This window comes from Chinchilla lanigera, unplaced genomic scaffold (assembly GCF_000276665.1).
Source record: "Chinchilla lanigera isolate Chin_1 unplaced genomic scaffold, ChiLan1.0 scaffold00035, whole genome shotgun sequence".
NCBI classification, from domain to species: Eukaryota; Metazoa; Chordata; class Mammalia; order Rodentia; family Chinchillidae; genus Chinchilla; species Chinchilla lanigera.
The window spans coordinates 11,884,433-11,905,418 of NW_004955436.1; the positions used below are offsets into that span (position 1 = coordinate 11,884,433).

General features: G+C 41.4%; 1 protein-coding gene across 1 annotated transcript in view; it reads left to right on the forward strand.

Moving 5' to 3' along the window:
* Positions 1–20,986, forward strand: part of Akap7 (A kinase (PRKA) anchor protein 7) — a gene marked incomplete in the record, with an annotated part of 118,829 nt that overhangs the window by 593 nt on the left and 97,250 nt on the right. Inside the window, 2 exon segments of the mRNA XM_013516678.1 lie at positions 2,259–2,390; positions 12,855–12,994. Of these exon segments, the coding sequence (XP_013372132.1) occupies positions 2,259–2,390; positions 12,855–12,994 (272 nt within the window).

Consider the following 20,986-nt stretch of genomic DNA (forward strand, 5'->3'; position numbering starts at 1 on the left):
CCTGCGGAGTCTGACGTTGTAACTCGAGAAGCAGAGAACGGGGAAGGTGCACACGCACAGGCGTTTTCTGGGGCACGGAGGTTTGCAGCGCTCAGGCAGACGCAGGGCCAGGCTTGGGGCCGGGTGGGGGCCCAGGTGCACGTTTTGGAGATGCATTTATAATGTCACATGCAGGCATTTGCAGATGATTTTGGTTGGTTGGTTGTTTTCCTGAGACTAGGTCAGGCTGCCCTTGAACTCACTGTGTAGCCCAGGCTGCCTCCAGCCTCAGCCTCCAGAGTGCTGGGATTCAGGCGGGAGACTACTAAAGAGGGAATCGCTCCTCAGTTCCAAGTGGGCGGTCTTGGATTTCAACTGTGGATTTATCTTGGCTCTTCTTCAGCATATTAGTCCAGTTAGAATGGCTGGTGTTGGCGTTTGCGGGTGGTTCTTGGGGAGTCCAACCAGCCATCCCCTTTACAGGCCCTCTCCCCCTTTTTTGAGACACTTGCTATGTTCCAGACTGGCACTGAACTGAAGACACTCCTGCCTCAGCCTCCTAGAGTGCTGGGATTTCCTTTACTTTTTTGGGCTTGAAAGCTGCGGCTTGCTGTTGCCTAGCATTACCATAGCATTGCTCCACCTCTCTCTCTCTCTCACTCACCCAGAACAATGTCAGAATTCAAAATCCCAACTGTGGTTTCTATCGGACACACATTGCTTTCATACCATCATAAAGCTGAGAAATCCTACATTCAACGGTTGTGAGCCACAGCCGCCTGTAGTTTCAACCGATGCCATGATTAAAGAGCTAGTATTGAGATATCAGTGTTAAATGGGCCACTTCAGCTTGCCCAGTGCTTAGATTAAGAATAAAATAGGGAGCCCTGGGCGTGGTGGCGCACGCCTGTAATCCCAGCATTCCCGAGGCTGAGGCAGGAGGATCACCATGAGTTTGAGGCCAGCCTGTGAGTTCAAGGCCAGTCTGAGTTACACAGCAAGACCCTGTCTCAAAACAAAAAAAAAGTGTTACTCAGACTATTATTTTTACTCAGACTATTATTTTTTATCGTTCAACTTGATTGATTTTTAAAAAAATTGTTATTGCTCTTTTATCCAGAAAACAAGTAAACTGCAGTAAACTGCAGTAAACGTGTACATCTTGGGCACACACGTTAGCTGTGACCTAATTTGATAGTTACTGTATTGTGTTTTGCAAGCCATATTCTTCATGGAATGTCCTTTGCAGGTATTGTATTCCAAAATAGCGAAGTATATAACAAAAGGAAATCAGCGATTTCTTTAACAGCTTGAAGGTAGATTAGTTTTTAGTAAATAGATGGAATAAAAATGATGTAAACACCCTAGGAACCTGTGCAGCCTTAGTCCGGGTGACACTTGTGTCTATCGTTAAAGGCATGCAGAACAGAGGCATTGGGGAGGCCGCTACCTAATATGCTTAGCAGGGAACGTTTAGCAGATTACACAGCTGCCCAGGATGTAGGTGATTTTCCCACTCCCTAATAAGAAAACAGACCACATGGGAAGTATGAATTCGTATTAGTGTGTGACCACGTTACGGAAACTGTAAGACCATTTGGTTCTTACAGTTGAATTTCCCAAAATAGGTATTTAGAGCCACGCATACTGTATTTAACTGAGTTCTCACTGTTACATGTAATGAGGGAGGGAAACAATTTTAAAAAAGTCCTTAGGGGGAAAATACAAAGGTTGGAATCTGTACAAATGAGCATGGATATGTAATATTAAATGTAAACACGAAAAAGAGTAAACCTGGTTTGTTTGTTTTCAAAAGGTAGGTGAAAGTGTAGTTTTATTTATTTAGTTTTTTCTTTTAAGACAAGGTCTTGCTGTGTAGTCCAGGCTGGCCTCCAACTTGCAGCAATCCTCCTGCCTCAGCCTCTTGAGAGTTGGGACTACAGATGTGCACCACCACATCCAGCCAAAAACATGTAGTTTTAGAATTGAGGAAAAGAAGCTGTAAAAAAATGCTGAGGGTGGTCTATTGACTCTGCTTTCAATTAGCCTCGAGTTGCTGTTCTTTAGAACATGACTACATTTTAGAAGCTTGTTATTAACATAAAAATGCACTTAGGGATACAGAATATGGTCTAAGAACTGCTTACATTAGTATGAAAGTACTCTCTCTGCTAGATGCTAAGACAGAATTTGGTGAGCAGCATTGTTTTGGTTTCGGATAGGAATTTTCAAGCCTAGCAAGTTAAATGATGCATCTTTCTCCGTGGGATGTGTTAAAGGGGCACCAAGTTCCAACATGTGCGACAGTGGGTCCGGAGAAGAGGAAGCGTCTATGGACTGTGCCGCCAGCACTGTGGATTCCCTGATCAGCTTGCCGTTTGCCACTATAGATATTGAAGATGCTTACGGAGGTGAGTGCTTTATTAAATAAGCCAGTATTCAGAGGCTGCGAGTAGTAAATTAGTTATAATTTCCTTAATAAATTATTTTAGTTTAAATACGCATCTTATTTTTGAGTTTATGTTCATAGTCAGTGTCTCTGCTGATTCTGTGGCACCAAAGCTGTCACCGCAGATAGGATTAAGATGTGTTTAGCATAATTTTGGGCCAGATCATTCTGTAAGCTGGTTCTGAACATAACTTGGCTGGAGTAGTTTGTGGTCTGTCATACCCGCCTTCTCTTCTTCCGAGCCACTGCTAATTTCTGGCTCTGCGGGACCTGTGGGCACCTTGCAGGTGAAAAGGTCCCTGGGGGACGACAGCCAGCGATTTCCCTTCCCTCCTGGGGCACCAGAGGCCAGTAAGGAGAACAGTGAAACTCCTAAGATGCGCTTGCTGATCTGATTCAATCCTTGGTAGCTCTGTCCACAAACCTCAGAGAAGCGTTTGCTTGCTTGAAATCCTGTTGGAACTACATCAGTATCTAACTTTGAACATCACATCATTATAAAAACAATTTCCTACTGATGTTTGGAGCGACCCCCACTGAAAGTGTAACACATTTGCCTGTTACCCAGGTTACTTGTAAGTAGGGACATAAAAGCATCAATATATTCAACAGATGCATGTTCAGTTCTGCTGTCTGCTGTCCCCTGAGTGTCCTCACCGCACTTAGCTTGCTTCAACTTCCTTCGGCGTCTTGGTTACTAGACAGATGGTGATGTTACCGAGGAGCCTGTGTTGGAGGAACCCCCTTTTTAACCTAATGATGGCCCATTTTATTGTTCTATGCATAATTATTCTGTGTTATCATTATTGTTGCAGTTTCTTAGAGTGCTTAAATTATTTTTTAGCTTCAGTTTTAATTCATTAATATAATGATGGACAAAGAACTTACAAATCTTGAAACTTTTTTGATTTCGTTCTGGTGTGTGTTTGTGATGCACAATACTCACATGCGTCTCGGGGAATCAGTCCACACACCTTTCTCGTCTTGACCGTGTATACTGCCCTCCCCCAGTCTTGTCACTTCCTTCTTACTTCTCGTTCATGCAGTGCACTTTATGGTGAGTATGGATGTTATTACAGCTTGTGTCTAGATATCCCCCCACCAAAGCCTCATGCAGTCATAGGTGGGGATTTTTCAGAAGTAGCTGCATCTAGAGTGTGTGATGATGGGACTGATTCATGGTGCAGTGCTAGGATCGAGGGCACTAGGATTAAGGGTGTGAGTGCTGCCCACCCTTAGTAGCGTAGGTAAGAAAAAAGGGGCAGAAAGACCCTGTTTAGGTCCATATTGCTTTGCTGCCTTCTGGCTGTTTCTCTGCCATGTGCCACCCTGCCTTGGAGCCAGCCGATGATGGATTGAAACCTCCAGGAACTGTGAGCAAAGTAACCCTTCCCTCCTTTAGCTTTGGGTGTTGGGTCTTTTGTCTCAGTACGGAGGAAAGTAACTAAGACAGATACGTGTAGAGAAAAGCAGTCTCTGTAGGTTCAGCACAGTCTGGTTTGGGGGTCCCCTAGGGGTTTTGAAGTGGACTGCCTGCAGATAAGGGGGATTTCTCTTTTTATTTTAATGACAGATTCTGTGTTAAATAAAAAGTTGTCTAGTTCAGTCTATATTTTGAGAGGAGAAAACAGACTTAGAGAAGTTAAGTAAATTTGCAAAATTGAAAAGAACTAGTTATAGAACCTGTGGTTTTGGATTGGTTATTCATTCTTTTGATAACCATGGGTGCCATCAGGCTTGCTAGACATTGAGGGTATTGAAACACATGACCATCTGCACCTTCATGAAGCTCTCAACTTTACTGTGGAGCTAGGATATTAATAGCAGTGATTTCATACAACGAAGGCCACACAGGCTGGCCTTGGACGCATGCTACTGTGTAGCCCAGTCTGTCCTTGAACTCACACCAATCCTCCTGCCTCAACCTCCAGCATGCTGGGATTACAGATGTGCTGCCATGCCTGGCATCAGAGTTTTATGTTTTGAAACATCCCCTGTGATTCTGATGCTCAGCCCTGTTCAGAAAGCACACAGCTCTCTATCACACAGCCTCCCGGGTGCAGTTATGGTTTGGGTACGGGAAGAGGTGTTTATGATCTCTGGCATTTTGGCGATCAGTCTTCCCCACTCCGTAGTCCAGGAGAACAGGGAGCATGGGGAGCTGTCTGCTGGCCAGGACGTCGACTCCGTCTTTTCCTTTCCAGCCAGCTCTGGAAAAGTGTGTTGGAGTTTTAGACCTGTAGGGGCCTTTGATTAGAAGAATGTGCGCTCTTGTTAAGTAGAAGACCCTTTTGGAAAAGAGAGGCAGAATAGCAAGGATTGAAAGTTGTCCTCTTAATCCCGCACTTCTTGAGCAGACACAGTGAGGAGTGTGTGTTTGGACAATCGAAGCACCGCTTTCTGGTTTTGTTGCCCTCTGGTCTTGGGTAGGTGACAGAGCTTGAGCAGTCAGGCCCGCGTCCGTGGGGGGCCCTTGCCATTGTCGCCTACTCGTGTTTCTTCCCCAGCCTCGTTCTGGCAGGTAGGCTGAGGCAGAAGGTGAAACCTGCTCACTTCTCCAGCTGCCGGGCTCCTGACTCACACTCCTCACCTCCCTTGACTCCGGTATGACTGCTGCTTACTAAACCTTTGAAACATCCCTCAGTTATTTGGGGACATCTGATTATCGTTTTTTAAAATAATAGCTCTTTTGGTAACTCTAAGGAACAAATAGTAAAATTTTTTACAAACAAGAAACCACTAACTAATTTTTAATCAAATGAGATTCTGACAAGTTCATGGCCAGCCTGGGCAACCTAGTGACACCCTGCTTCAAAATGCAAAAAAAAGGGCGAGGGATGCAGCTCATTGCAGAGGCTGGGTTCAATCCCCAGTCCTGAAAAAAAAATCAAATGTTCGAGACTGGCTAAATTGCCCAGGGTAGGTTTGAATTTGCAGTCTTCCTGCCTCGGCCTCCAGAGTGCTTGATTGCAGATGTGCGCCAGCGTGCTTTGCTGGATCTCTCTATCAAGAAAGCATTGCAGTCAACCCAGTACAGCGTCCAGAGAGTGCCGCTGCTCTGAAGAAGGGCTGCGTGGAACTTGCAGCGGAGGCTGTGCTGGGGCATTCCCTGTTGGTGGAAGAGCTTGGACAGCTTTCTGCAGCGTAGATCTGTGCACAGCTCAGGGTAATTAACTAACTTCTTTCCTTCCTTCCTTCCTTCCTTCCTTCCTTCCTGCCTGCCTGCCTGCCTGCCTGCCTTCCTTCCTTCCTTCCTTCCTTCCTTCCTTCCTTCCTTCCTTTCACAAGGTCTTGCAGTGTATTTCAGGCTGGTCTTGAGCTTACTATGTAGTCCAGGCTGGCCTTGAATTTGAGGTGATCCTCCTGCCTCAGCCTCCTGACTTCTTGGATTACTGGCCTCTAGTCTTATAGTACGTGCCATACACCTAGCTTACCGTAGTCTCTAGTCTTTCAAGAGAAACACGGTATAGCTGGGCATGGTGGCACACTCCTGTAATCCCAGCACTCCAGAGGCTGAGCCAAGAGAATCTCCATGATTTCCAGGCCAGCCTGGGCTACAGAGCAAGACCCTGTCTCAAACAAACAACTGCCCCTGCAAATAAAGAGAATTACTGTGCTTAACTCTCCAGCCACATTTAAGTCAAGATTCAGAAGAAAGTATCTGAGAGTTTTCAGTCACATCTTCCTTAAACGTGGAATTCAGTTCTTCTTTTATTGAAATGTTTAACCTTTATTTTATCCAGAATTTTAATCTTGTAACTAACTGTAAGGAGTGGGGTGAGGCAGAGACCAACTGAGATGCTGGGATGGCTTGTGTAAAGGCAGCGTGGCGTGGGATTTACTGTACTGGGTGCAGGCAGACAGAGGGCGAGAAGGCTATCTGGAGGGAGCAAAGAGAAGCAGGCTTCTTTTATAGGGCTTGAAAGAAGGCAAGGGATGTGAGGCAGGAGGATCTTAGTACACGTCAGTGGTCAGAGTTCTCTGGATGTCTTGTGCATCAGTGGACGAAGTCCTTGGGGCATCTGGTGTGAATGCGTGGGTGTCTTCAGATGTCTGGGTGCTCGCGTGAGTCTGTGCTCCAGCTCATTGATTTAAGACATCCTGTGTTTGCTGAGGGCCCCGGCACTGAGCTGAGAACAATGCTTCTCCCAGCAGATAGGAGGGGTACTGGGAGAGCCAGGTCTGAATCAAGCCTTACAGTAATTATTGGAGATGTTTGAGGTATTGGCTATTACCATTTTGTTACTTTACTAGCTAATAGTATTAACATATTTAAAAAAAGACTTGGCACCTCAAATGTTTTAAAATACCAATTAAAAATTTTAAAAATATTGGAGAAAAATATGACGTCAAAAATTGAATCTTAATACATACCTCCCCCATTTTAAGTTTGATCTCTTTTTTTTTTTTTTTTTTTGGTCTTTTTGAGACAGGGTCTCGCTATGCAGTTCAGGCTGGCCTTGAGCTCACTTTGTAACCCAAGCTGGTCTCTAACTCACAATGATCCTCCTGCCTCAGCCTCCTGAGTGCTGGGATTATAGGCATGTGCCACCATGCCCGGTTTAAATTTGATTTTGATACACAGTCTTGCTGAGTTCCCAGCCTGTCCCAGAATTTGCAACCCTTCCTTTACCTTCCTGACCAGTGGGGGTTACAGGTGTGTGCCTCATCACCTAGCTTGGCTCAGTGTTTGAAAAAGTACTATGCAGGTATTGGGAAAAATGCAGATGTCTGAAATTTAGGGAATGACTTCTTAAGCTATTTTAGTGTCTCTAAATTACATTGCACAATTCTTTACTATTATAGATTACAATATTACTAATATTTCACAAATTACAATATTTCTGAAATCAGTTTAGGGACCACTGCATATATCCGTGCATCTGTTTGCCTGTCTCTCTATCTGTATCTTATGTGTGAGGCAAAAATGAAAAAGTAGCCCAGAATTTTGAATGCTGTGTACAGTGTGCAAATACTTTATGGGCTGTCTCACCAAAGTTTATACTGATGGTGTTAAGGAGTAGGTTTTGAATAATTTTTTTCCTTTCTCAAATTTTATAAATGTTCTTTATTATTTTTATGAAAAAATGCAACTAAAAATTTTAGTGTGGTTAAAAACTTGCTTTGAAAGAGTTTGGCTTTATAGAGTCAGTAAATGTAGGTGTGGGTGAACTCGGTCCTCTTCGTTGCTGTCCTTTGAGGGACAGTTACACTGTGGTGGGGAAAGGTAAGTACTGTGGGCTGGGCGTCCTGGTGCATGCCTGTAATCCCAGCATTTGGGAGGCTGAGGCATGGGGTGAACAGGAGTTCAAAGCCAGCCTGGGCTACACAGCCAGACCCTGTCTTAAAAAACCAAACAAAACAAATAAAAGTGATACCGTGGAGCCAGATTGTCAGGGTTCAGTATTTGCTCCTATGGTTTTTTTTTTTTTCCATGTCTTTTTTCCAGGCTTAGTTTTATTAGTTATTAGTTTAATAATGGTAGCTGCCACACAGCACTGTGGGAAAGATTCAGCTCCTAATGCATGTTAAATCCTTAACAATGCACAGCTAGTCTCAGGAGCTTTTCATTGCCTTAGTTTTACCAAATTTTTTCCCAAGTATATTTGTTGATTGTAATAATTTGCCCCTTGAGTGATATTATTATTAACTTATTTTTAATTTTTATGTTGTTATACTTTTCATTTGTTTGATTGCTACTGAGGTTGGACATTCTTCATGTTCATGGCCACGTGTGTTTTCGTGCTCTTTATCTATTTCATCAATTGAGTTATAAGAATTTTTTGTAAAGATAACACTTTATCATATATGTGATGATTCTTTTTCCTCAGAAACTGGAGTACAGTATTTTATAGAAGACATCAAATGAGGAAGCTTGGAATTTTACTTTTCTTTCATTATTAGTGCCTATTCATTTTACACAATATTGACTTTCAATGCATATATTTTGATCATACCGATTGCCTCTATTTTTTATGTTTTTTTTTTTTCAAACAGTGTCTCACAATGCAGTGCAGGCAGACCCTAAACTCACTGTGTAGCCCAGGGTGGCCTCTATCTCCCGATCCTCCTGTCTCAGCTTCCTGAGGTGCTGAGATGACAGGTGTGGGCCACCTTGCCTGGCTTCATGAACAGTATCTTATAATAACACTATTGAATGGTTCTGGCCGTTGCCAAATACTCACTTAATCTCCATAGAGAGGTTAAGTAAAGGAGGTAAAAGTGTAGTTTTAGAAAGTACTTTGTCAAAGATTATCTAGGTAGTAAGGAGGGATAATTCTATGAAATATAGAAGATAATATTCTGTCATACAATTAAACAGTTTTAGGAATGATTACTTTTTATTTGTTTATTTATTATTTATTTTACTTTTATTATTTTTTTTGGTACTGGGAATCGAACTCAGGACCTTGCGCTTTCCAAGCAGGTGCTGTGCCACTGAGCTATATCCCCTTCTTGGAATGATTACTTTTTAAATAACAAGGAAGAAAGAAAATAATGAAACAAAATCTAATTTGTTCTCAGGTTTTTAATGAAGGGGAAGTGTGAAAACAGTCAACCCACAGTAGCAGATGGACTGCTTAATGAAGTTAATTTCTCATAACTCATTGCTCTGAAGTTTTTGAGGGAATACATAGAACTTGTGGAACAATGGTTCATTTACATAAAATGACATGGGCTGCTTTAGTTACTAAAACAAATGCGGGGATCAGAGGGTTCCAGCCTTTGTGAACATGACTGAATTCACTAGAGCACATGAAAATGGCTCCTGAAACCATTATGGAAATTAACAGGTGGAATAAATTAAATTTATACCATGAATTGATGAGCTGTGCTTCATGCCTGACTCTTTTGCCAGCCATAAAGTTACTGTGACGAATGCAGTCGGCGGCTGGGGGCCCCCGGCCAGCGTGCGCTACCTTTCGTCTCTACGGCCACTGACCTTTAATATTTATATCACTATACTAGGTTATTAATGAATATTTTTGCTCTGGATAGTTTCACGTGAAAGTTTTTAAAAAAGCAAATTATCTCTAGAATCGAGATTCAAAATTTATAATGTTAAAAATTAGAGATAAAACGACCAGTAAGGAAAACATTTTATACTTTGGCTTCACAAATTACCTTTACAAACAATAATTTAAAAACAACTATTCAAGCAAATGGGTGAGAAAGAGCTCTTGGGCTCAGGTGAAATAAGTTTACCACAAAATCACCAGGAATCATTGAATCAACTAAAAGTATGTTAAGGGTTGATAAAACTGTACTAGAGCAATAACTATTATTAGGATTCTGTTTAAAAACCAGGTGTCCGATAATTTTAAACTTTATGCTGCCTGTGACGCCTAACAAAATGAATTTTTAGATCATTTGGTTCAAAGTTAAATTGTGATTCATAAGGCTGAGAGCTAAAGAGAGTTAGCCTAACCTTGTACTACATAATCTTTGCCAGGAAATTGTATTCTGAATTGGAATTTTACAGTCGTTCTGATGATACTGGAATTGTTAGAGGTCTGAGATGTTGCAGCTATGACTTTAAGAGAATGTGGTTGTCCCTTTCTGATGTCTGTAAAATAGATTCTGCAGTGTTCAAAAAGAGCAAGAATCCATTGCTACAGACAGGAATGGAGGTGTAAAACAGATAAGGTATAAAACCACTTAAAATGCTAAAAGTGCCAGCGATCTTTTAAGTCTGTTCTTTAGGATTGCTTTTTATTAGAGTCTGAATAAAATACAGTACAAATGAATATATCTGATGTTCTCAATAAAGGTTGCATTTTACTTTGCTAGTCAATACTCGTGTATGCAAAAAATGGAAATACAAGTTTCATTAAGCAGTACCCGTACTGACTGGTTGGTAGTAATATACTGTCTGCATGAGTTAGACCGTTCCTTTTCAGTTTTTAAAAAGTGCCCTTTATTACTAAATTGACCTCATCACCTTCTTATACGTTGGTGCCTGTACTTTGAAAAAAAAAAAAAAAGCTAGACTATACTTTTAGGATTCTCTTGAAATCCTTTTTTCTTTAATTTCACCATAAAACGTCTGATTGGTGCAGATGTTAACAGTATGTTTATCCTGGATCACAGAAAATCAGAAGTGGAATAGAGCCCTAGGTAATCTGTCTTTTAAAAATACTTCATTATAGAAACTTTCAAGTAGATTTATAAGTAGAGATAATAGGGCAGTGAACCTTCCATATTCATCACCTGCTCTTTATTGGATTATTCTGAAGTAAATCCCAGGAATATTACTTTACCTGTAAATGCTTTAGTCTGTGCCTTTAAAAAATAAGGAGTCATGGGTATGGTGGTGCGTGCCTGTAATCCCAGCTACTTGGGAAACTGAGGCAGAAGGATGACAAATTTGAGGTCAGCCTGGGCAACTAAGTGAGATGCTGTCTCAAAATAAGACAAAATTTTAAAAAGGCTGGTGTATGGCTCAGCGGTAGAGCACTTGTCTAATAGGCACAAGGCCCTAGGTTCGATCCCAAACACCTCCAAAATAAAAGTGAGGAATCATTTAAAACATTTAATTTTATCTTTTGCTGTGCTAGGGATCAAACCCAGGGCCTCATGCATGCTAGGCAAATGCTCTACCACTGAGCTACATCCCCAGGCCAGAAATGTTTTTTGAAAAGTCTACCTAAACTATAATTACTACTAATAATTAATAGTAATTTCTGTTCTATCAAGTATCCAGTCAATCTCTGATTGTGTCATGATTTTTAAAAACCTAGAGTTAGTTGGTAGGATCCAATGTCTATGCATCATATTTGATAAATTTCTTTTTAAAATGGATGTAGTCAGATATTTACTTTTTGGTTTTGCCCTTGGGAACCCTTTATTTCCTTTTATTGATATTAAAAGTATCGACTCAGATTAATTGTACAAGTTAATGGGTTTCACTGTGACATTTCCATTCATGTATATGTTATACTGTAATTGTATTCACAGTGATTGATGCATATCTTAACTCTGTTTTCACGTATAGACCTGTTTTCGTGTGTGTGTGCGCGCGCGCGCGCGCGCGCGCGCGTGTATGTGTGTGCGTGTATGTGTGTGTGTGGTGTTTGTTGTTGAGGAAGTCAGGTTGTGTAGAAGTTTTCCTTCTTCTGATCATTTAAAATACTTCTTTTCCTCATATTTCCAGTAAACTAGTACTTAGATCAGAGGCTTAATTATGTTTGGCATTTTGACAAGAGTGCGCCGAAGGTATTTTTTTTTCCTGATTTTTTGAGACAGGATCTTGCTATGTAGTTCAGGCTGTCCTTGAACTCACTATGTAGTCTAGGCTGTCTTCAAACTTGCTGCGATCCTCCTCCCTCAGCCTTCCGAGTGCTGGGACTACAGGAGTCCTCCACCTTGCCTGGCTAAAGATGATGTCTTGAATTTCCCATAGTGTGACTCAGTAGGCCCAACGTTTGCTTGTCTTCCTTCCTGTGATCTTAAGATTGATCAATGGCTTCAGGTCTTATTGTCCCAGTGTGTCCATTATTGAAATTCCCTATCAGCTTTCTACCCAGTGAATCATCTGCTGATCTTTGGGTTAGTCTATTGCTTTGTTAAGCATTTCAAAATGGCAGTGTTCTAGCTGTATGGATTTGCATTCATTGACTGCAAATTTAAAGAACTTTATCTTAGTTAGCTATTTTATTTCCTGTACAACTATTTGATTATAAGAAAAGGCTGGATAAATGCTTGATTTTCTTCCCTTTGCCATCAGATTTTTAGTGTAATGGTTCCCTGGACTCCCCTAAGGTGACCTGTGAGTTTATGGTTGTAATTTTTCTTTTTAGTGTCATTATGAATTGTGTGATGTAATCATGGTTGGTGTACTTCACACCACTAAATTTGTTACTCAATTTGATGCTCAAATTGTCTCAATTTTGGCCAGCAGGAAGGCTTTGAAATTGACTCTGGATACCTTTGCATCTGATCCCACGTGCTAGAGTTTGAATCTTGAATGTCCCCAAAGCCAGTGTGTTAAAGCCTTGGTTCCCTAAAGGTGGTGGAGCCTTTAGAGGGTGTGGCCTAGTGGGAGGAGGTTAGGTCACTGGGGGTAGATGAAAAAATGATGTTTCCCAGAGTTAGAAAGGCTGTGGCATATGAGAGAGAATGCTCGTTAGCTGGGTTAGCACACTGTGCCCACAGGCTAAGTAGTTGCTTTGTAAATAAAGTTTTATTGGAACAAAGCTATACGGCTTCAGTTATATTTCAATGAAGTTGTGTAGTTGGGACAGGGACTGCATGATCTGCAAATCCTAAAACATGTGCTTCGTAGAAATATTTGCCAACCTCTGCTTTAGTCTGAAAAATGACCGTTATGAATGATCGCCATTTAAATATTGCCTCTTTCCCTTTCCGACTGCATCATCTTTGTGGAAATGTTCCGTCACATCGTTGGTTGCTTTTTTTCCTCTAGTCACTGATGGGCCTCAGATTAACTCGAAGAGGAGTAAAGAAAAGGAAACAGTCAAGAGCAAGCAAATAAAGAAGAGGAAGAAGAAGCGCAAGGACTATCAGCCCAACTACTTCCTGTCCATTCCCATCACCAACAAAAAGGTGCTGTTTGTTTAAATGCTGTTTTTACTGCAGAGTTTTATTCTAAACTGTATTTAGAGTACGCAGATACCTATCAGCCTACTTATTGTCAGCTTCTAAGAGTCTTGTGGGACGTTACTAGAACCATGCAGGGAAAATTCCTACAAATAGTAAGAATATATTTAAACAATAGTTTTGAAAAACATTAGTTAAATAATATTTATTTATTTATTTATCTATTTATTCACTCATTCAGTCAGAAAAACTATGTAGCCATACTCGATTTTAGAGTTGACACAGTGAAGGGTCATAGCCTGGCACTGATACAGATTTGATTCTTTTGGTGGCGGAGTAATAAGTAGTCCTTAAAAGTGTCTACGTGATGCAAAGCTATGTTGTATTACTTGAAAATGTTTGGGTAGGTTTTTTTGTTTTTGTTTTTTGTTTTTTTGAGTTTTTTTAGCTATGCAGCCCAGTGTGGCTTTGAACTTGCAGTGGTCCTCCTGCCTCAGCCTCTCCAGTGAGGTTACAGGTGTGCACCACCACACTGAGGCCGTGCTTCTGACGCTGTGCTCCTGCGTGGGCGCTGGGAAGGGTTGTGAGGTGACAGCTGCCTCACCAGCTCCAGTGTGGTGTGGCCAGAGGGCCTAACGCTTTCAGTTTTGGCTCCTGTAGGTGGCAGTACTGACCTCGGATGATTCCTTTCTGAACCCCAGCGGGAGCTCCAGCCTGCTCAGCTCCACCAGGACTGGCCCACTGGCGCCAGGACAAGCCCACATTCCGCCGGGTTGCCCGAACTTTGGCCTCCTCTGGCTGTTCCCTGCCGGCCTGCCTTCCTGCCTGAGCCAGTCCGGGCTTCCCTGGTCTCCTGGATGCCCTCTTCCCTGGGCAAGGGGGGTTTTCCCGTCTCCTTTAGGTCTTCTCGCAGGTCTCTCAGGGTGGGGGGTGGGGAGACCCCTCACCAGCCAACTTTCCCCCTTCTGCTTGCTCCACCCCCAGCTAGAGGCTCTCATAGCTTTCCGGTTGTCACTTGTCACCTTGCAGGTGGACACTTGTCTTCCTCACAGAGAGCTTTGACATATTGTCAGTACCTGCACTAGCGCGTGTGCAAGAGTAGGCATGCACACACACACATACACATGCTTGCACATACGCACACATACACGTGCGCACACTTGCACACACACGTACACAATGCTGTTGTTCCGGGGTAAGGTGTGTACCATCATAGCAAGTTACAGCCACAACTCTATTTTTGGCAGTGCTGGGGCTGAATAAGGCAAATCAATATTGAAAACATGACGGCTGGAGTGTAGGTCTGTGTGTGCGCTAGGCTCTTCCCCTGAGCTACATCCCTAGACCAAGGACTCTTAAAAATCATAAATACAGCATTCCAAATGCTGGTTTCATACTATGGGTTCAACTGTAAATCATTGTTTTAGTGGCAGTCGAGTGGCTTCTAGTGTGGGAAACGCAGGTTTATTTAATATCTTCCTCTCAAGAGGCTTAGTTTTAGGTAAGGGGAAGCTTGGAAAACTCCCAGGCAGATACCCGAGGGGAGGACAAATCGGGCAGGATGAGGAGATACATTTTGTATCTTTTGCATAAGCCTTTTCTGTTTATTTGAAAGTACCTAATGTTAATTTTCTTTTAAAACTCCCCGGTGGGGAGGCCTGGGAAAAGAGGCGGCATTTGTGACATTGTTCCAGTGGAAGACTCTATTCCAGATTCCAGTTGAGGGACCCGTGTACAAGCTGTTGGAAGCCAGTACTTTTACAATGAGTTGCTCTACTTTTGGCCCCTGCTTGTTGGCATCTAGTTTTAAAGAAAAAAACATTCTGAATTACACAGGTCTTTGCATACAAACACGTTCTTAAAAGTTTAGAATCCTGTAATGATGGAATTCTGCAATGATGGAAAATCTTGACTTCCTGTTTTTAAGAATTAGAACTGGGAAATGTATTAGAATAACTACATAAAAATTTCAGAAATACATACAAGTATGTGTTTTAATGTGTTCACATTAAAGATAAAAGGAGAAACTTGATGAGGGCATAGTAATCTTAAATGTTTCTTTCTTTCCTTTTTTTTGGTACTGGGTAATCGAACTTGGGACTTCATGCTTGCCAGTTAGGCTAGAGTCCACTGACATATATCCTCGCCCCCTTGCATGTTTCTTAAATGACTAGAATTGTTTTATTGTTAATATGCGACTCATATGGTTTTATATGCTTTCTTATGTGAGGTAATGTCTTAATCAGCTTTTTAAACTGTAACAAAATACCCAAGATAACTAACATATGTAGGAAAGTTTAATCGTGGCTACAGTTTTGGAAGTTCCAGTCTGCAGCTGATTGACCCCTTTCCTTTGGGGCTGGGGCGAAGCAGCCTTGTGGTGGGAAAACATGGCGGAGCAAGGTGGCTCATGTTACAGCCAGGAAACTAAAGTCAGGAAGAGCAAGGCACTGGGCTGAGGTCCCACAATCCCCTTCGAGGGTCCCCTTTACAGCATCCCCTATGGGTCTCACTCTGGTCCACCTCTGAAAGGCTCCACCATCTTACAAGAGTGCCGTCACCCTAGCAACAAGCCTTTGACACACATAGGCTGTTGGGGGCCAGTCACAATCTAGACAACAGTAGATGACAGTGTGAGGCATTAGGGCGAACCTTTTGGAGCTTTCAGTAACACAAATAGCCTGCTGCGGCACGCATGCGTGGTAGAATGTTCACTATCGCTGAATAAGGCAAATCAATATTGAAAACATGAAGGAATAATCAGAAGCTGATGAAACTAGGAGCATATTAATTTTTTAAAAAGTTTTTAAACTTGCTAGTGGAAAAGATTTTTTTCAGGGCTTTTAAAAGGATTTAATTCTGCGTTACATCCTTTTGGTACTATGAAAGTTGCTGGTGTTATGAAAATATGGGAGATTAGGGCAATTCTCTGGAAAATGAAGTAGTAAAAAGGATTTGATATCATAGTTATTTTATTTAGAACATTCTTCTATTTGTGGATGATTTCTAAAAATTTTATTCCAGTTATTGTTATATGATTAGTTTTTAAATCCTTTGAATGGTGTGGACAGGCAAGAAAGATGAGTGTTCTGCTTTGAAGAGAAGGTAGGTAGCATTTTAAAAACTATTATTATTTTTTGTGGTCTTGGGAATTGAACCCAGGGCCTCATGTCTGTGAGGAAAGTGCTATACACCCCTCAGGCAGCATGCTGATATGGTGACTCTTAATAAGACAAAAAATTTAGGACACATACACACACATGCTTGGAAAAATTTCCAAACCAGTGTCAAAAGATGAGGTCAAAACTGTGTACTAGGATGCAGTTCATCTTTTTCAGCCAGAAGCACACTGACTTTAGTGCATTGTTTTGAATTCATATGTCCTTTGAGTCAGTTAGAAAATTCAAAAGATAGACAATGAATTTTCAAATTGCATTATTTTTAGGCATGTAGAGCATTGCTTAGTGGTAATGTTTAGCAGATAGTGTCTGTTTTTATTCTGTTAATTCAAAGTAACTACTCAATGAATGAAATATTAAAGATTTCAGTAAGATTTTTGTTTTAAGAAGTTTCTTTTGATGCCATATTTACATTTGACTTTATAGTACTATATTTTTAAACTGTGCTTTGTGCAGTACTGCTAATGGCTAGGAATTATTTGTGACAGATAAGCTTTAATAGCATTGTAGACTTTTAAACAATGACTATAAAACTGAGTTTCTTTTGGCTTTTGATGACATTGGTACTTTTATTTTTTTTTAATTTTTTTTTAAATTTTATTTTAAAGAGAAAAAAGAAAAAAAATGGCAAAAAAATAGTGCACAATGTCAAAACAAAATAATAGGTTAACAGTGGTTAATATATATATATTTTTTTTTAATTTTAGAAATAAAAGGAGGAAAATACTAACAGACCGACAACATTTTACAAAATAGCAAAGGATCAGTACAGACATTACAGAGTTACAAACAGAGTGGTAGGGAATTAACAATGCTTATTGTATTACATATTGATATCTTCAATGTAGTTTCTCATGAAAACACATATAGACATACAAAGCTAATCAACCAAACATTGGTACTTTTAAAAAATGACCTATAGTGAGGGCTCTGAAGTGTTTTCTTGTTTTTTCTTTTTAACAATATAATTAGGAATAAAATTAATTTTAAAAGCCTCTGGATGGTATCAAGCAATATATAAATTAATCTGAAACATCAAAGCACAGTTAGAAATATATTGCTTAATTAGATTAACTTTACAATTTTTTTATAGGTTTGAGGTTAAACCTCCATTGTAAGTGTTAAAATGACTTCGTCAAGATACTAGTTTTCAAAATATGACAGTTTTTAATTTGTAATTTTACAGGTGCCTGGATAATTCAAAGATATTAATGGTTTTAAACTATTTTACCATGTAAGATACTACGCTGAGATACTGAATATACAAATCAGTGGAATTTTGAGCATTGTCCTAAATTTGCATGTAACTGCTGTGTGAGCTTAGGACAATGACTACATTTTGGTGAAGATATATATATTCTACACACTAGATGCAAGTAGAACCTAGTCCCCTCCCCATTTTCACAACCCAGCATTCCTGTATGTTTTACAAAATGTGTTCTGCAACATAGCCCTGATAGAGAACCACTGATCGTAGAACTCGCAAAGTACTTTGATGGATCTTTTCTGATACAATCTTTAATACAGCCCTGTAAGTATGCAATGCAAATTTTATTACAGCTGAAGAAACTAAGGCCAAATGAGCATAGGTGACTTATAGGGGGCCACATCTCTGGCAGCTGTGGGATTAAAACCAGGAGTTTGGACCCAAATCCAGCACCCTTAATTTATCTCAGTCTGTAGTATAGAACAAAGTTCTCACCCTAAGCCACTTTTCATGATAAATCAGTATAACCGTGGTGTCCACTAAGATTTGAAGATAAAATTAAATTATTTTGACATCTGACATTGTTGAGTCGCTGGTGGTATACCCAGCCCTAGGCTGTATGTGCCTTGGTCCACTTGAGCTTCTGCATTATTCTTACAAGCTGGGCTCTGCACTTTGCTGCATTTGGAGAAAACTCTAACACTAAAGATTTCAAATCATTGTGAAGTAATGTGGACTTGTGCCACACAGGCTTTATAAAAAAGTGCCGGTGTGTCCCGTTACACTGGGTCTTGGTCTGCTTTGTGTGGTGAGAACAGAGTAGCTGGAACTGGGAAATCACAGAGAACAGAAATTTATTGTCTCAAATCTGGAGGCTGGGAGCCCTGAGGTAGAGGGGCCGGTATCTGTGAGTCTCTGCCGTGTCCTCCTTTGGCGGGGGCCTGGAAAGCAAGAGAGAGAACGAGGGAAGGCCAAGCCCACCCTTCCGTAAGGAGGCCGCTCCTGCAGTCCTGGCGTCAGTCCCTTCGCAGGGCTCCAGAACCTGTGCACCTCGGGGAGGCCCTGCTGCTCAGCACTGCCTCTGTGGGGACAGCTGTGTGACACGAGGGCTTCGGAGGACACATAGCACATGGTACCCAGTAAGACTAAAGATCCAGTTTGAGTGTTTCTTTCTTATGGATGTCCCGTGTCCTAGGTCAGTACCCACGCGGGTGCCCTTCTCCTTGTCCCCACTCAGAAACAAACTTTGCGTGCCTCTTGGCCTTTTCCCCTACTCTTGTTTTCTGCCACTTCTCTTTCCCTGTCCTGAATCTTCTCCTGTAGGTGCCTCCTTCAACTTTTCTCACATTTATCAGTTTACCCTTTTCTCAGACTCCTTTGCTTTTTGGAGGCGAGGGTGACTGGTCTTGAAGAGACTTTAAAATCAGGCTATGATTTGACATATCTGCATCTGTCCAGGGCCGGGTTCAGTGGCTATGGTTTAAGTTGGAAGAGGCAAAAGATTCTGTGTATTTGATAGAAGTAACTCTTGTCCTCATCAGTTAAGGAGATCGGTTTCCTTTCCAAATATACTCTGTATTGATCTAGTCATTCACTTTATAATAAATATAGAACAATTCCATTTTCCATTAGTTTCCATTCAGCCCATGTCTACTTTCAGTGAGTCTTCCGATGATACAGTCCAGGGAATCCTGGTCATGCTCTGAGTTTATATGTGTGTCATTACATGTCAGGGGTCCCATCTCTATAAAATGAGTCAGGCCAGCCTAGTTACTGAAGGAATCTGGAACACTATCTAGCTTAGGCCAGTTCTGTTAAGGTTTGCTGAATGTAGAGATAATTATCAGCAGTGAAATCAACAGTGTGGACCAGTGGTGATGAACCTATGGCCAGCGTGCCACAGCCGGCTGTTCGTTATCTTTGAAAACTCTACAAGGTTCGCCATCATTGGTATAGCCTACCTTTTTACCTCTGTTGTTCCTTCCCAGTACCGAATCAGTTAATCTTATGTATCAACAAGCCTGCCAAGGGAAGGGTACTAACCTTTTTTGTGAAGCTGGTTTCCTGCAGTGTTCTTCCAGGTGCATAGAGGGGCAGGTTCTGTCCGTAGCTGTGGCTTTTCTCATTCTTCTAGATTGACTGCATCACCAGCAATGGCTCTGGTCAGTGAGAGTGGCCAAACTTTGAACAGTAGACTTTCAAGGATGTTCATTTTCGGTAGTAAAAGTTCCCAACAAAAATGAAAGTGTGAGTTTGAACATTTTCTGTCTTGCTTACTTTTTTTTCATTACTGAGACAAAATACCTGACACCCAGAATTAAGGAAGGAAAGGTTTATTTACCTCACAGTTTGTGGAGGTTTCAGTCCATACTTGGTTGGCTCCAGGGCAGAGTGGCACAGGGCACAGGGCAACCATTCATGGCGGTGGAAGACAGCAAAAACAACAAGAGCAAAATGGAGGAGCAGCAGCTGGAAGAGCAAGCCTCTTTCCCTCCCATACATTATATGCAAACTCCCCGCCCCAGGGCAAGTGTAGCACTCACATCCATAATTCCAACATGGACCATGAATCTATCATAACTCTAGAAGCCTGCCCCATGACTGCATGAGACTTTGGGGGGACGTTCAGACACAAACCATAACATTGTGTTAATACAGAACAAAAACAAATCTCTGTCAGAGAATCGGGTACAAAGAGAGCCTTATTCCATTAGTTTGGGAAAGCAGTCTATTTTGTGACTTCTGTAGGAAAGGCTCAATTTTTAAATTATTTCAAACTTTTTTTTTTGACACAGGGTCACACTGTGTAGACCAGGCTAACTTTGAACTTGCTGTGTAGCGCAGGCTAGACTTGCACTCATGATCTTTCTTCCTCAGCCTCCTTAGTGCTGGACTCATGGGCATGCACCGCTACTTCTGGTTTGGAAAGTCTTAAGTTTTAGCTACCTGTAGGTTGACAAGTTAGTAAGTTTTTGACTGCATATGGAACTTTTTGTAACATTTACTCTTTAACATGAGGCTAGATTAGGTTTCTGACACTTTAGCTGCCACTGCTGTTGCTTTTAGAAAGTTTGCATTGCTGATCCAATGGTAGGCCACGTCAGTACTGGTCTTTATCTCTATAGTCAGGTCACTGGGAATTTGATCTTGTGGGGGGTAGAGTATCAAAATGAGTAGGCGCACAAGAAGACATGCACAAGAGTGGGCAGTCTTTATCTCCTTGTGGTGTAACTTCACAGCGGTGACAGTGGCCCTGAGGTACAGCACATCTTTGTTTGGACCTCTTGCTGTTGAGTTATAAGATGTACAAAGAAGTCCTCTGATCACTGTCCCTGTAGTTTTTGGAGCTGTGAAGACACGAGCATTTGGATTCTCTCCTTTCGACATTTGGTCTTTTTCTGGTTCTAAGGGTCTCTGAAATTGTTCAGCTGTGGTGAACATATCAGTGTCTTTTCATCCAATCTTTACTTATCATTATTATTATTACTATTATTATTATTATTTTGCAGTACTGGGTTTGGACCCAGGCCCTTTGCACTGAGTTACACTCCCAGCCCTTTTTATTTTATTTTTTAACATTTTGAGACAGGGTCTTGCTAAGTTGCCAGGCTG